Below are 15887 nucleotides of genomic sequence, written 5' to 3'. Positions count from 1 at the left end.
GGGAGAGAAGGGGAAGAGTGGGGAAGCGTAGGGGGAGGGGTGGAAGGAGAGAGAGGGATGGGGGAGAGAGGAGGGAGGAGGAGGGAGAGGGGAGGAGATGGGGAGAGGTGTGAGAGGGGGCGATGGAGAGTGATGATGAGAGAGGGGTGAGGAGAGAGGGGTGAGGAGAGAGGGGTGAGGAGAGAGGGGTGAGGAGAGAGGGGTGGGGAGAGAGGACTGGGGAGTGAGGGGTGAGGAGAGAAGGGTGAGGAGAGAGGGGTGAGGAGAGAAGGGTGAGGGGAAGGGAATGGGGAGAGAGGGGGGGGAGATAAGGGGAGGAGAGAGGGATGAGGAGAGAGGGGTGAGGAGAGAAGGGTGAGGAGAGAGGGGTGAGGAGAGAGGGGTGAGGAGAGAGTGGTGAGGAGAGAGGGGGAGATAGGAGTGAGGAGAGGGGGTGAGGGTAGAGGGATGAGGAGAAGGGGAGGTGAGGAGAGAGGGGTGAGGAGAGAGGGGTGAGGAGAGAGGGGTGAGGAGAGAGGGGTGAGGAGAGAAGAGGGGAGACGGGGGAGAGGGAGGGAGCAGGAGGGGAGAGGGGTAAGATGGGGAGAGTGGGGAGGGAGAGGAGAGGGGAGGGAAGGGGGAGGGTGGAAGGGAGAGAGAGGAGGATAAGGATGGGGGAGGGGAGGAGAACAGGGAGGGTGATGGGGAGACAGGGGTAGATGGGGAGAGGGGTGAGGAGAGGGTGAGAGGAGGAGGAGAGAGGGGTGATGAGAGGGGTGAGGGGAGAGGGGTGAGGGGAGAGGGGGGAGGAGAGAGGGGTGAGGAGAGGGGAGAGAGGGGTGAGGAGAGTGGGGTGAGAGGAATAGGGAATGGGGAGAGAGGAGGGTGGAGAGAGGGGTGAGGGGAGAGGGGGAGTGAGGAGAGAGGAGTGAGGAGAGAGGAGTGATCAGAGAGGGGTGAGGAGAGAGGGGTGAGGAGAGAGGGGTGAAGAGAGAGGGGTGAGGAGAGAGGGGGAGAGAGGGGTGAGGGGAATAGGGAATGGGGGGAGAGAGGGGGGAGGAGAGAGGTTGGAGGAGAGAGGAGTGAGGAGAGAAGGGTGAACACGCGCTTTGACACAGGCGGCGGGGGCGGGGCTGGGGCTGGAGCAAAGGCATATGTAAATGACTTCCATTGTGATTGGCCACCTGTGAGGGATGGCATTGTGACATCACACAATGGAACGTGCTGCGACATCAGGCGGGGGGGGGGGCTGGGGCTGGAGCAAAGGCATATGTAAATGAGATCCATTGCGATTGGACATCTGTGGGCATTGGGCAGTGTGACCACACGATGGAATGTTCGTCAACATTCTATGGGTGAGAAGCTGTTTGATTTTTTTTAACATTTTGAAATTTTTAATGTTTTTTTTTTAGAAAAAGCAGGGATAGGTTGAACCGAATTTTCTAATTTTACAAACATTAAGAGGAGGAGGAAAAACTATACTGGAATATGTAAAAATGGATTAGTTTTTGGAAATTTTGGGATCACAAATGCCTAAAACGAATAATAAACCCAACACCAACACGAGAGTTTTAATAGTCACGAGACCAAGTGCAGACACGTTGGGTCTGTTCTCCCAATGTGCGGTTGAGGGTGGGGGGGGGGGGCGGCATGTGGCGTCACACACATTAGCCACCGCCCCACACACACTAACTACCCCCCCGTTACTAATCACCATTTCGCAACTTAAAAAGCGAATTAAAGGCATCTTAAGAAACACTTTTATACATAAAAATAAACAACTTTCTTTTACTTGTCCCATACGTAAAATCTGTCCCCGTTGTCAGCGTTGACGGCTTCAGAAGCTGATTTTAAAATCACTCCAGCGACCACTCCAGCGAATTAAAAAAAAAACACACAGAACGGCCATCGGAACGATTCTTCAGCAAAAGCTTGCACCCCAACAAAATATAATCCAGGACAAGGTCGGAAAAAAACGCGTTTTAACCCCACCCCCCCCCCCCCCTCCCAAACGCGCCAAAATCGCGCACACGGCCAGTGGCAGAATTGCAGCGCCGCTGAAGGTAAGTATTGTAACATACCAAAGAAATGGAACCTAATTTCAACAATGAATGGCTTACCCCTTACTTTACGTGGGTTGGTCTTTCAGGACTGAGGTCAGTATATGTTTCTTCACACAGAGGGCTGAGAAATCTCAGTCACATTTTTAAGATGGAGACTGATAGGTTTTTGAATGTTAAGGGAATCAAATGATATGGAGTTTGTGCAGGAGCATGGCACTGTGGTTAAAATGTTAACCATGCTCACTTCCACTGGATGGCAGGACAGACACAACGGATCATACACAGTCATGGGCGTCAGATATTGGAATCTGGCGTTGAACACAAATTGTTGGAATGACTCAGCAGGTCAGGCAGCATCACTGGAGATCGTGGGTAGGCGATGTTTCAGGTCGGGACCCTTCTTTGGACTGTCAGAGCATGGTTGAAGTGCAGGAGAGCAGCAGGAATCACAGAACGGGAGCAGTGAGAGGCTCTCACAGAACTCCTGTTGGAGAACTTCAAAATAGGCATACTTTGAGGAGATTTTGCAGTGGACCAGTGTAATGTAGACACAAGGAACTGGAGATGATGGAATCTGGTGTACAATATAAAGTGCTGGAGTAACTCAGCGGGTTAGGCAGCATCTGTGGAGCACTTGGAGAGGCAATGTTCCGGGTCAGGACTGAAGACTGAAGATAGTCTGAGGAAGGGTGCTGACCTGAAATGATGCCTATCTATGTCCTCCTTATATGCTGCTTGACCCATTGAATTACTCCAGCACTTCATGTTGTTTGTAGAATCATACAGTATGGAAACAGATTCTTTGCCCCCTCATCCGTGTGACCAAGATGTCCCATCTGAGCTGGTCCAATTTACACGCATTTGACCCATATCCCTCTAAACCTCTAAATGTTGTTATTTTACCTTCCTCAACCACTTCCTCTGGCTTATTCCTAATTCCATGTCTTATGTTCTTATATTCTTAGAACAGAGTGCCATTCAAAAAATTAGATGTTATGTTATTTAAGGTTTATTAGATTATAGAACTATTGTCTGAAGGAAATTGGATCATTTAAAATGGCAGTTTATGAGTGGTCATGGAAAAGGGCAGGGAAATAGAATGAGATGAATTGTACCAAAATGGACCAAATGGTTAGCACGTCATTGGTTAGGGTTGCATTTATGTAATTCCATGAACAAGTGGTTCTTTATTTTCATTTAATATTCAATATAATAGATTTTAAAGAAAGTAAAATCTGATTTGAACAGAATTATCAGAACTCCCCAACTAATTTAATTTAATTTACTTGATTCGCTTGTTATAATTTATGAGAAAGCAAAGCCGTACCGATATGTAAGGGTAACAGGCATTTAAGTTTCAAAGATACTTTTAAGTTGCAACTTGACCAGAGTTACTGTGGCAAGGGTGTTTGAGAAGCAAGCTGGCAGGCTTGAGCAGGCTAAGAAGTTGAGGGGGGGGGGGGGGGGGGGGGGGGGTGGGGCGGGGGGGGGGGGGGAATGGGCCAAGATGTGAGATGGGGGGGGGGGGGGGGGGGGAGAGAGAGAGAGAGAGAGGGAGAGAGAGCGAGAGAGAGAGAGAGAGAGAGAGAGAGAGAGAGAGAGAGAGAGAGAGCAGAGACACTTTTATATTCCGTTTTATAAACGTTTTATTTTAAGTTAGTTTGTAGCATAATGAGAATTATTATTTTATAGTGCAATAAAGATCATAATAGTAATAATGCCTTTAACTGAAGGAGAATTAAAAATGCAAAGACAACTTCAAATTTAATACAGAAGACCATTCTACTATCTTTTATGTAAATGTTTTCTGCAGCTAGATAGATGTGCACTGAGTTAATGAAAAATCAATAACTGTTGCAAACTTAGCAGAGAAAGGAAGTAGCACATGCTAAGCAAATTAAATATTAATTTCACATTGATGGCTTTCAAATGAACACATTGATAAGCTTATGTGTTGTAGGAAAATGCTTTTTAAATGTGTGGTGAAGTGAAAATATTTAATTTGCAGTATCTAAGTACCACAATGTTATACATAATTATAGCAACCTTACAGGTTGCTATAATTACCTATTTTTTTATAATTTTATTTATTAGAAGTAGTGTACATTACAATAATATAAGCCATAAATAACATAATACATTTCTTGTACCACTTCATTTTTAAAGCTTTAAAAAGAAGAAAAGTAAGGAAAGTGAGATAGGATAGTGAGTGTGTGAAAGAGTGATCAAAAAAAGACCTTTAGACACGAAGAGTTGGAAAAAAAAGTTAAGAAGTAAGCCATAGAAAAGAAAAAAGAGAAAAAGAAAACAGAAGCTATGTTAAAAGTAGAAAACAGAGCTGAAAGGGATATACCAACTTCATATTTTTCCTCCCCCCTCACCAGGTCCTGAAACCATTTATTTTCAGAGTTCTGTTGCACCTTCTACTTGTAATAAGTCGATAAATGAAGACCAAATCTTTTGGAAGTGGTCTGGTTTGCCACATATCCACATATTTATTGTTGGTGTTGGGGCGTTTTTCCAGAGTTTAAGTATAAGTTTTTTTTGAAAGAGAGGTGGGATAAACATTTGCTATATGTGCATAAATGCTCGATTAACGTAAGACATACTCTAATTCAATTTAAAACCTCACATCGACTATATTACTCAAAAAGTAAAATAAGTAAACTTTTTCCTAATGTCTCCCCTATCTGTGATAAATGTCTATCCCAATAAGTCACTATAGCACATTCCTTTGTTTTCTGAATAAAAATCCAAAAATCTTTGAATTAAAGTTTTGAAATTTTCACAAAGTTATTTAATATAAAATTGATACCAAATGCGGAATTGATTATTTTTGGAACAATGGAAGGCAGCCCTCAACTAACTGCGTTTCAAAAGAACCTATTTAATTACGGTTTAATAATGGGAAAATGCAGTGTTTCATTTTAATATTGCTGTTTCATTATAAAATATACAGCCAACTCCAGATTTAACAAAATGTTCAGGTTCTTTAGGAAAGGACAATGCGGGACCTAATCAAAGGCTTTCTGAAAGTCTAGGCACACTACATGCAGTGGCCCACCTTCATCCATTTTACTTGTCACATCCTCAAAAAATTCCAGAAGATTAGTCAAGCATGATTTCCCTTTCATAAATCCATGCTGACTTGGACTAATCCTTTTGCTGCTATCCAAATGCCCCATTATTACCTCTTTAATAATTAACTCCAGAATCTTTCTCACCACCAAAGTCAGGCTAACTGGTCTGTAATTCCCCATTTTCTCTCTCGCTTCTCTCCTGCCATTGCTGTTCCACCATCATTCCTGCTAGGATCCTTTTCCAGTCAACTTTGGCCAGCTCCCCTCTCATGCCTTCATAGTCCCCTTTCACTGCCACTTCCGATTTAACGTTCTCCTTCTGAAATTGAAGATTAAAACTAATCATATTATGATCACTACCTCCAAGTGGTTCCTTTACCTCGAGTTCTCTTATCAAATCTAGTTCATTGGACAACACTAAATCCAGAATTGCTTTTCTCTGGTCGGCTCCATTACAAGCTGCTCTAAGAATCCATCTCAGAGGCATTCTACAAACTCTCTTTCTTGGGGTTCTGAACAAACCTGATTTTCCCAGTCTACCTGCATATTGAAATCCCCCATTACCACAGTGGCATTACCTTTGTTACATGCCAGTTTTAACTCCTGCTGCAACTTACACCCTACATCCGGGCTGCTATTTGGGGCACACACCCACACCCACTGGCCCACTCACACACCCATTCACACACACCCACTCACATACACACACACACACTGACCCATTCACACACACCCACCCGCACCCAAACCCGGACCACTGAAACTGCCGCAGCTACCGACTCTCACCACCTCCCCTGGGCCGGGCCACCGCAGCCACTGTCGCCGACCTTCACTGTCTTCAGAAAGCCACCAATGCTGTTTCCTCTCTCCCACCTTTCTTAAAAAGTGGGATAACATTAGCTACCCTCCAATCCACAGGAACTGATCCTGAATCTATAGAACATTGGAAAATGATCACCAAAGAGTCCACGATTTCTAGAGCCACTTTGTTAAGTATCCTGGGATGTAGACCATCAGGCCCTAGGAATTTATCAACCTTCAGTCTACCCAACACCATTTCCTGCCTAATGTGAATTTCCTTCAGTTCCTCCGTCACCCCAGATCCTCTGGCTAGTACATCAGGAAGATTGTTTGTGTCCTCCTTAGTGAAGACGGATCCAAAGTACCTGTTCAACTTATCTGCCATTTCCTTGTTCCCAATAATAAATTCACCCTTTTCAGTCTTCAAGGGTCCAACTTTGGTCTTAACTATTTTTTTCCTCTTCACTTACCTACTGAAGCTTTTACTATCCTCCTTTATATTCTTGGCTAGTTTACAGGGACTAAAATGTGTCCCACCTGGTCTAGTTTCATATAAAAACAGAAAATGCTGGGATAATTCGGGTCAGGCAGCATTTGTGAAAAGAGAAACAGTTAACGTTTCTTTTCCCCAAATGTTACCTGACTTGAGTTTTTCCAGCATTTGAAATTTTAAAATGTGATTCCACTTATCCAGCATTTTCTGTTTCTATTTTGTATTGACTGTGCCTACATTTTTAAAAATTCTCTTTTTATTTCATGCTGTAGTATTTGATTGATTGATTATACCTTTAATAATCCTTTACAGGAAATTACAGTGCCACGACAGCTTCAAGACAGACATAACACCACACATTTCCTCAAATGGCCCATACTTAACAAGTTAAAATACAAGTTAAAATACAAGTTAAAATACAATTAATTAAAAAAAAGTGCAGTTATTTATGCGCATTATATAACCTTATAGCAGCTGGTAAACAGGACTTCCTATGTCTCTCAGTTTTGCACATTGGTGCAATCAGCCTCTGACTGAAGATGCTGCTCTTGATCACCTTCAGGGCATGGAGTGGGTGAGTGGGGTTGGTCATTATTGAACCCAGTTTGTTCAGAGTTCTGGCCTCTGCCACCTGCTGGACCGTTCGTTGCTCAGCCCCGACCACTGAGCCGGCCTTCCTGATTAGCTTGTCCAGTCTGTTTTTGTCCGCTATGCGGGCGCCATCTCCCCAACAGGCCACAGCAAAAAACAGAGCACTGGCCACCACTGAATGGTAGACACTGCACAGTAGGGGTTGGCAGATGTTAAATGACCTCAGCCTCCTTAAAAAATACAGTCGGCTTTGTCCCCTCCTGTACACCGCCTCCATATGACACTTCCAGTTCAGCTCACTGTCAAGCTGCACCCCAAGGTACCTGTGGTTAGCGACCACCTCCACCTCAGTGCCCTTAATGGTGATTGGTGTTGCTTGAGTCCTCCTCCTCCCCCTCCTGAAGTCCACAACTATCTCCTTGGTTTTTTTGGTGTTAAGATGGAGGTTATTGTGTGCACTCCACTCCACAAAGTTACTTATTATGTCTCTATACTCCTCCTCATTGCCCCCTTTAATGAGGCCGACAACAGCTGTGTCATCCGAAAACTTCTGCAAAAAGCAGCTGTTGGTGTTATATTGGAGATCCGCTGTGTAGATGGTAAACAGGAACGGAGCCAGCACAGTTCCTTGTGGAGCCCCTGTGCTGCTCAAGATGGTGCCCGAGACACTGTTCTGTAGGCGCACGTACTGTGGTCTGAGGGAAAGGTAATCCAAACACCACAGTACCAGTGATGAATCCACTTTCATCTTCTCCATCTTCTCCCCTAGCAGTCGGGGCTGAATTGTGTTGAAGGCGCTTGAGAAGTCAAAAAATGTGATCCTTACAGATGCATCAGTAGTGTCCAAATGTGTGTACACCCTCTGCAGCATGTAAATGAGGGCATCGTCGACACTGATGTTAGGCTGATATGCAAACTGTAGAGGATCCATTTGATTTGACACACTAGTCCTCATGTAGGAAAGGACAAGTCTCTCAAATGTCTTCATTATATGTGAAGTGAGCGCTACTGGTCTGTAGTCATTGTGGAGAGTGGGATGGGTCTTCTTTGGGACAGGTACCAGGCAAGATGTTTTCCACAGCCTTGGAACCCTCTGTAGACGCAAGCTCAGGTTGAACAGGTGTGTTAGAATACCACACAGCTCTGAAGAGCAAGTCTTCAGTAGCCTTGGGCTGGTGTCATCAGGCCCCACTGCTTTCCCTGGCTTCAGTCTGAATTATCAGCACGTACTAATATCTGTCACTCTGTCACCTGATTCTGAGGCTTGGCACGGACACTTTAATAACTGGCACTGGCCACTTTAATAACTGGCACTGGCCACTCAAAGCAGCTGCCCCGGACATTTTTATAATTGGTTTTACTGTATTTTAACGTTGTTGTTTTACCTGCTTTTAACTATTTATACTGTTCCATCAGGGACTGGATTGTTTTTAGTGTTATTATGTGTGAAATGTTTTAAATTTCATGTGCGATGCTCCGCTATTCCCTTGGAAACGTCTTTTCATTTTGCACTGTACAACTGTTGCTTGCAAGATGACAATAAAGGTTGAGTGATTGATTGATTGATTGAGTGATTGAGTGATTGAGTGATTGAGTGATTGATTGATTGATTGATTGATTGATTGATTGATTGATTGATTGATTGATTGATTGATTGATATCGACAGATCGAACCAAAGTAATCCAGTTTTAAATAATCAGGGGGAAGAAAGCGACACTGCAAAGATTAAACAAAATATTGATTACAACTGTAGACACAAAATGCTAGAATAACTCAGCGGGTCGGACAGCATCACTGGAGAATAGGAATGATTGACCTATTTCTAAACGTCCTAAACATCACCAATCCTTTTCCTCCAGAGATGCTGCCTGGCCCGCTGAATTATCCCAGCACTGTGTGTCTATCTTTGAATAAACCAGCATTTGCAGTTCTTTCCTACACGTTGATTAAAATTGGTTCCCGTGGCACTCCAACAGATCAGAACAAGGGACGTTTTTCATGTATTATAATAAATAATTGTTGCCTTGGCAGTTTAAACGTGCATGGTTGAATTTCCTAATTTCGCCATATTAAATACTATATTGTTTCTCCCATTCCCACTTTTCGGTTTCTTTCCCCACATCACGCAATCTGTTGATACATCAGTTCCAATCCGGTGTTATTCTCAACCCGGACGCTAAGAAGCGCTCCAGTGCAGCCTCGGGCGAGTCACCGACTGTTTTTGCTCTCGCCTGTGTGGGGATGGGCTTTGCATTCATCCACATCCCCCTGGCGCCCAAGTGGGACTAAGCCCGTGCAAACCAATAGTCACAGACCCGAGGCTGCCCCTCTCATGGCATGGCATGCTAATCGATATAATTGCTTTGCATGGCTCTTTGATGAATTACTTCTCAATCGCAATAACACCGACGGACTCACTAATTAACCCACGTTATGCCTCCAATCTCACTATTTCTCAAATATTTGCAAATGAACATTTTAAGCAGTCATTTTATTTTGGACTTTGGTAAATGCACTATTTTACAGTTAATTTCAGCTTAATTTGAAAACCTATTGAGCAATTTAGTCTATACTGCTGGAATAACGCCGCTCAATTTCCTCATCCATTCATGCACGTTACCTTTGTATCTGAAATAAGAAGGTTATACACATTCGGACATCAATGTTGCTGGTTCGAAATATGCCTTAAACCGTGGATAATGTGACGGTGTGCATTTTTACAGAATTGAAAAAGAGCTAGCAATAACATCGTTTAATCGTTCTGTACAGAGACTCAAATTTACACTCATAAATACAATTTACAAATAAAACAAATGCAATTTCCATTTTAGCCAGTATATTGTATGTTATATTTACACTCAAGGGACCTCCACCACGCCTCCCAGTAAGTTTTCCCCGTTTTATTTGATCATATAGTTTAAACCTATATTAATATTCACAAAGCTTAAATCTTTAAAAAAAACTAATACAAAATATGTTGTATCTAACAATATAAAGTTCCCTATTAAATCCCTACTAAATGTGTTAGACACAAAATGCTGGAGTAACTCAGTGGGACAGGCAGCATCTCTGGAGAGAAGGAATAGGTGACGTTTCCGGTCGAGATCCTTCTTATAAATGGTCTTATAAATGGGTCTCGACCCGAAACGTCACCTATTCCTTATCTCCAGAGATGCTGCCTGTCCCGCTGAGTTACTCCAGCATTTTGTGTTTATCTTATAAATGTGATGCTCGGCGCCGTAAACGCGTAGAGTTCTGCTCTAAAATTGCTCTATTACTGCCGGCGATTAAAGAAAACTGCGCCCTTTCGTGTTGTTCAATCGACACAACAGGAGCGGTCGGGGTAGTTTTAAGTTGGGAGGAGCCATGTCGGGTACGCAAGTAGTTCTTAGGGTGATAAAGGCGCACCTTTGGAAAGTTGTTTGAAAATATGTAAAGAGTTAATGGTGTGGGGGCAGGCGCCGTGTGTGTAGCGCGGAGCCCAGCAGCGGCGAGGCTGGTGTTGTGGAGTCTGAGACCATGTCTTGGCCAGGAGTTGCTTGCAGCCGGCGTGACGTCAGGGAGCTTCCCCAGACTCCTGTATAACGTTGCCGGGAGTTGGTGGCGGCTTTTCTCCAGCGCACACACACACACACACACACACACATACACATACACACACACACACATACACATACATGCACACAGTCTACCCCGCCCTGCCCGCGCCTTCAGGTGGTGCCGCCGACTGAGCGATGCGCAGAGCGGTGGCCGCGGGCTGAGCTCGGTGCAACAGACATTCAGTCAGTCCCCGGACCCAAGGGTTGGTCGGAGCCATGGCTGTCCGCGACAGCATCCTGCCCATCAGCGAGATGTTGGCCGCCCCCTTCCCCGAGGTGGTGGAGCTGAACGTGGGAGGACAGGTGTATGTGACCAAGCACCACACACTGGTCAGTGTGTCCGACTCGCTGCTGGCTCACCTCTTCTCCAAGAACAGCGTCAAGGTGCTTCCCAGGGACAACAGGGGCCGGTATTTCTTGGACCGGGACGGTTTCCTCTTCAGGTACATCCTGGACTATCTGCGGGACAAGCAGCTGGTGCTTCCCGACCACTTCCCGGAGAAGGAGAGGCTGCTGAGGGAAGCGGAGCACTTCCAGCTGGGCGAACTGACCAGGGTTCTGGCCTCCAAGGTTATGGTCAAGCAGGGCTCGGTGGCCGAGGATGCGGCGCAAAGCGACGCGGAGGAGAACTCGCAGGGCAGCGAGATGGTGCCCAAGGGCGGGACGTCCGACAAGAAGACTGGCTTCATCACCATCGGCTACCGGGGCTCCTACACCCTGGTGCGGGACAGCCAGGCCGACGCCAAGTTCCGCAGGGTGGCCAGAATCATGGTGTGCGGACGCATCGCACTGGCCAAGGAGGTTTTCGGGGACACCCTGAACGAGAGCCGGGACCCCGATCGCCCCCCTGAGAAGTACACGTCCAGGTTTTACCTGAAGTTCACTTACCTGGAGCAAGCTTTCGACCGGCTGTCCGAGGCGGGATTCCACATGGTGGCCTGTAACTCCACGGGCACGGCCACCTTCATCAACCAGTACAGAGATGACAAGATGTGGAGCAGCTACACCGAGTACATCTTCTTCCGTGAGTTGCAACCCTTTTTCTCCACCTTTACTTGATCGTCATTGCCGGTTTTAATGTGTTATTTTGCATAGCTCTTATCCATTTGTTCTATGTACCTTTACATATCTCTCGTTTCCCTCTTCCCTGACTCTCAGTCTGAGGAAGGGTCCCGACCGGAAATGTCACATAGTTCTCTCCAGAGAAACTGCCTTCAATTTAAACCCGCATCTGCAGTTCTTTCCTACACATGATGCCAAGTGAAACTAATCTCCTCTGCCTGCATATGATCCAATCCACCTCCCTCCACCCTCTGTATCTAAAAGCATCTTAAACGCCACTATCGTATCTGCTTCCACCACCGCCCCCGGCAACCCGTTCCAAGTACTCTCTGTGCACGACTTCTTTAAACTTTGTCACGTTCACCTTAAAGCTATGCCTCTAGTCTTTGGCATTTCGACTGGGAAAAAGGTTCAGACTTTCTGCAGGTTCCCCCATCCATTTAACGGGCACCAAGACCGACTCACACAACAGCCTCACCAGGTTGAAGTTAATGCTGGAGCGCAGCGATTTATATTTTGTCTATAACGCTCCGTGACTGCCCTCCGAAACACATTTCCGACACTTGTGTGGTCCAGGCACAGTGTAAGTTATCGGCATCAGTTCTCGTTCACTTGGGTTTCGAGCTCATTCTATAATTCAGGCAAACAATCTCGGCAACGCGACTTCATTGTAGAATTAAACGATATTTCGTTATCCGAGGCGTGAGAAAGTTTCTTTGGAAATTTGTGCAGCCCCGGTGGTAGCAGAAAGGAGCCGCGGGTCGCAAGACAGGAGCGACAACTAGAATCTACTCACTTGCATCTACTATCGAAAAAGACACAAAGTTACGGAGTCCGGACCGTTCTTCAGACACGACCAGACCCGAAAGGTCACCTATCCGTGTTCTTCAGAGATCTTGCCTGACCCGCTGAGTTATGCCCCTGTCCCACTTAGGAAACCTCTGGAGACTTTGCGCCCCACCCAAGGTTTCCGTGCGGTTCCCGGAGGTTTTTGTCAGTCTCCCTACCTGCAACCTCCGACAACCACCTGCAACCTCCGGGAACCGCATGGAAACCTTGGGTGGGGCGCAAAGTCTCCAGAGGTTTCCGTTCAGGTTTCCTTTGGGACAGGGGCATTACTCCACCACTTAGTGTGGGGTTTTTTTTGGTAAACCAGCATTTGCCGTTTCTTGTAGTTGCTTCTATGATTGCTCTTGCTAGTTGAGGAAACATTTTGCAAGTTTACAAATCATGTTATAATCGCGATGTATTTCGGTTGTATGCAGAATCTCAATTATTTCTGAAATAATTCATCTTCAAGCAATGTATTCACTCTCTTCCTGAAGCACGGGATTTACCTCTGGAGCAACCAACTCTTCCCAGAGCAGTTTGGAACTCCTGAACCCACTGATTTGATCTGTTTCCTCCTAAATACGAATTTTCAGGGCAGTGAGGAAACTGAGAAAGATCAGCAGGTGGTAAATCTTTGAAAGGGTTTCGATATACATCTGGGATACAACAAACTACAGGTGCTGGAAACTCTTGCAAAACACAAAGTGTTGTAGGAAATCAGCGAAGATTAGAGAAGTGTTGGTTAGAGAGAATTTCTGTTAGTTGGAACACAATTGATCCTCTGAGTGAAAGCTCCAGGGACAATGCGCGGACCCTCGGGATCTCGGGGAATCAAAGGATCATTGCAAATGGACCGCGTATCTTTTCCAGAATATCCCATTCAAACTGGGGAACCCTAATTAAAAAAAACAAAGTGCTGGGAATACCAGGCAGGTTCGTGGGATCTCTCGTTGGACACATTTTCCTACCAGCCGGTTAACGCGACTGTCACGTAATTTTAATGTGTTAGTTTCTTATTGGACTTAATCTCATTTTTTATACGAGGCGACACGGATGATTTATAAATGCTGCCCACCAACCGCATATGATAAATGCGCTCCTAATAGCATTGGATTACTTGCTGATGATCATATAAGCAGCTGCCAAGTCGCTTCCAAACTTCTGTGCAATTCCAAACCAGCAATCTTCCTTTTCATGCCGCGCTTTCATTTGCACCTGACATATTGGAGGACAAGGGGCTGGAGATTCAGTGGGGCCTGGCGAGTACCAGAAGTTTGAGACAAGAGACCCCGCCACTTTTGTTTCACACACTGTGCTTAGATTAGCACGAGGAAGAAATTTAAGATAACATGCTACTAAAAAAAATATGCAGATGATGAAAAGAGGAAGGGAAAAACAGGAGCGGTATTTGTGGAGAGAGAAACAGTTAAGTCAACGATTTTCATAGTTTGAGTTTATCAGTTTTAGATGTGCATCTATGCAGCGATTGTAGAGGGACCCATATTGCACTCACTCGTTCTTCTCTATTTTATATATATGGTCAGCATTGCACGGGATCACTTGTTCTCTCCTCGAATTACCATCCAAAGAGCTTGTCCAACACACTCTTTCTTCGCCTCCTCACAACTACACCGTTAAAGCATCTCGCTTTATTATCCACATCTCATTATAAATCCTCTTCATCCTCTTTGTTTTTTTTCTTTTTTACGCTTTTACACTTTGACATGTGGCATAGAACAGATCGAACTACTTCAGATTCTTATCCTTACTTTTTGATTAATCTAGCTATTTCAACATTGGAGGAGTTTTGCAAAATCTACTTCGTCTTTCACTTTTAGCTGTTTTAAAGTAAGTTGGTTTTAATAGAAGTAACTACAGCGAGTTGAGGAAATATGATTCCTGTTTGCGATTTTTTAAATGTTAGGTTTAGTCTGAAAAAGAGTCTTGAACGTCAACGTTTTCAGTCCATTCCCTCCTCAAATGCAGCCTGACCCCTTCCAGCACTTTGTGTTCTGTTTATCTGGAACATTATTCCTGGTGGCCCCTTCGGAGGAACCAAATACCTGTCTTGTTTTATTTATTCCACCACACAGATCATGACATACAACCATTTCAAATTATAATGTCTTTTAAAATGTGTATTGCACATTCAGGCTAGTAATTCTATCAGCTGTTCATGTTCAAATTGTAATTATTGTAATCCTGGTTTTCATGTTAGATCTACTTCTGAATTCCACACAATATCTTTTGTTTATTATAATTAATGTAATTTAGAACTGCTAAATAAACTCTGGTGTATAAATAGTTGAAAAGCCTATCACAACTTTATGCATTAATTTAACCACACTTAAAATAGCACTGAATGAAATATGTTTATATTTCATTCAATGCTGTATGCGAATAGTTCTAGTCATAGAGACATGCAGCATGGAAACAGGCCCATCAGCCCACCGTATCCACACCAATATTCAACTAATCCCACACAAATCCCATTTTATTCTCCCCAAATTCCCATCAAATTCTACCACTCACTTGCACACTACGGGCAATTTACAATGACCTATTAACCTAAAATAGACACAAAATGTCGTGAGTAACTCAGCGGGACAGGCAGCATCTTGGTTTAGAAGGAATGGGTGACGTTTCTCCAGATTCAGATTCAGATTCAGATTCAATTTTAATTGTCATTGTCAGTGTACAGTACAGAGACAACGAAATGCATTTAGCATCTCCCTGGAAGAGCGACATAGCAAATGATTTAAATAAATAATAATAAGTGATAATAAGTGTCCGGGGGGGGGGGGGGGTGATTGGCAGTCACCGAGGTACGTTGTTGAGTAGAGTGACAGCCGCCGGGAAGAAGCTGTTCCTGGACCTGCTGGTTCGGCAACGGAGAGACCTGTAGCGCCTCCCGGATGGTAGGAGGGTAAACAGTCCATGGTTGGGGTGAGAGCAGTCCTTGGCGATGCTGAGCGCCCTCCGCAGACAACGCTTGCTTTGGACAGACTCAATGGAGGGGAGCGAGGAACCGGTGATGCGTTGGGCAATTTTCACCACCCTCTGCAATGCCTTCCGGTCGGAGACAGAGCAGTTGCCATACCATACTGTGATGCAGTTGGTAAGGATGCTCTCGATGGTGCAGCGGTAGAAGTTCACCAGGATCTGAGGAGACAGATGGACCTTCTTCAGTCTCCTCAGGAAGAAGAGACGCTGGTGAGCCTTCTTGATCAGAGTTGAGGTATTGTGGGTCCAAGAGAGGTCATCGGAGGTGTTGACTCCCAGGAACCTGAAGCTAGAAACACGTTCCACCTCCGTCCCGTTAATGTGGATTGGGGTGTGCGTGCCGCCCCTGGACTTCCTGAAGTCTACAATGAGCTCCTTGGTCTT

At 45.1% G+C, this 15887-nt stretch overlaps 1 protein-coding gene across 2 annotated transcripts in view; it reads left to right on the top strand.

The window, feature by feature from the left end:
* The first annotated feature begins 10474 nt into the window (after positions 1 to 10474).
* kctd8 (potassium channel tetramerization domain containing 8) overlaps positions 10475 to 15887 on the top strand; it is a 214860-nt gene continuing 209447 nt past the window's right edge. For both annotated transcript variants that reach the window (XM_033027930.1, XM_033027939.1), the window contains exon 1: positions 10475 to 11631. In XM_033027930.1, the coding sequence (XP_032883821.1) occupies positions 10824 to 11631 (808 nt within the window). In that variant the 5' untranslated portion in view covers positions 10475 to 10823. The remainder of the gene's footprint in view (positions 11632 to 15887) is intronic.

This window comes from Amblyraja radiata, chromosome 1, assembly GCF_010909765.2.
Source record: "Amblyraja radiata isolate CabotCenter1 chromosome 1, sAmbRad1.1.pri, whole genome shotgun sequence".
Classification (NCBI taxonomy): Eukaryota; Metazoa; Chordata; class Chondrichthyes; order Rajiformes; family Rajidae; genus Amblyraja; species Amblyraja radiata.
Note: the sequence above shows the minus strand (reverse complement) of the source record. Positions and strands in the feature narration are given on the sequence as shown.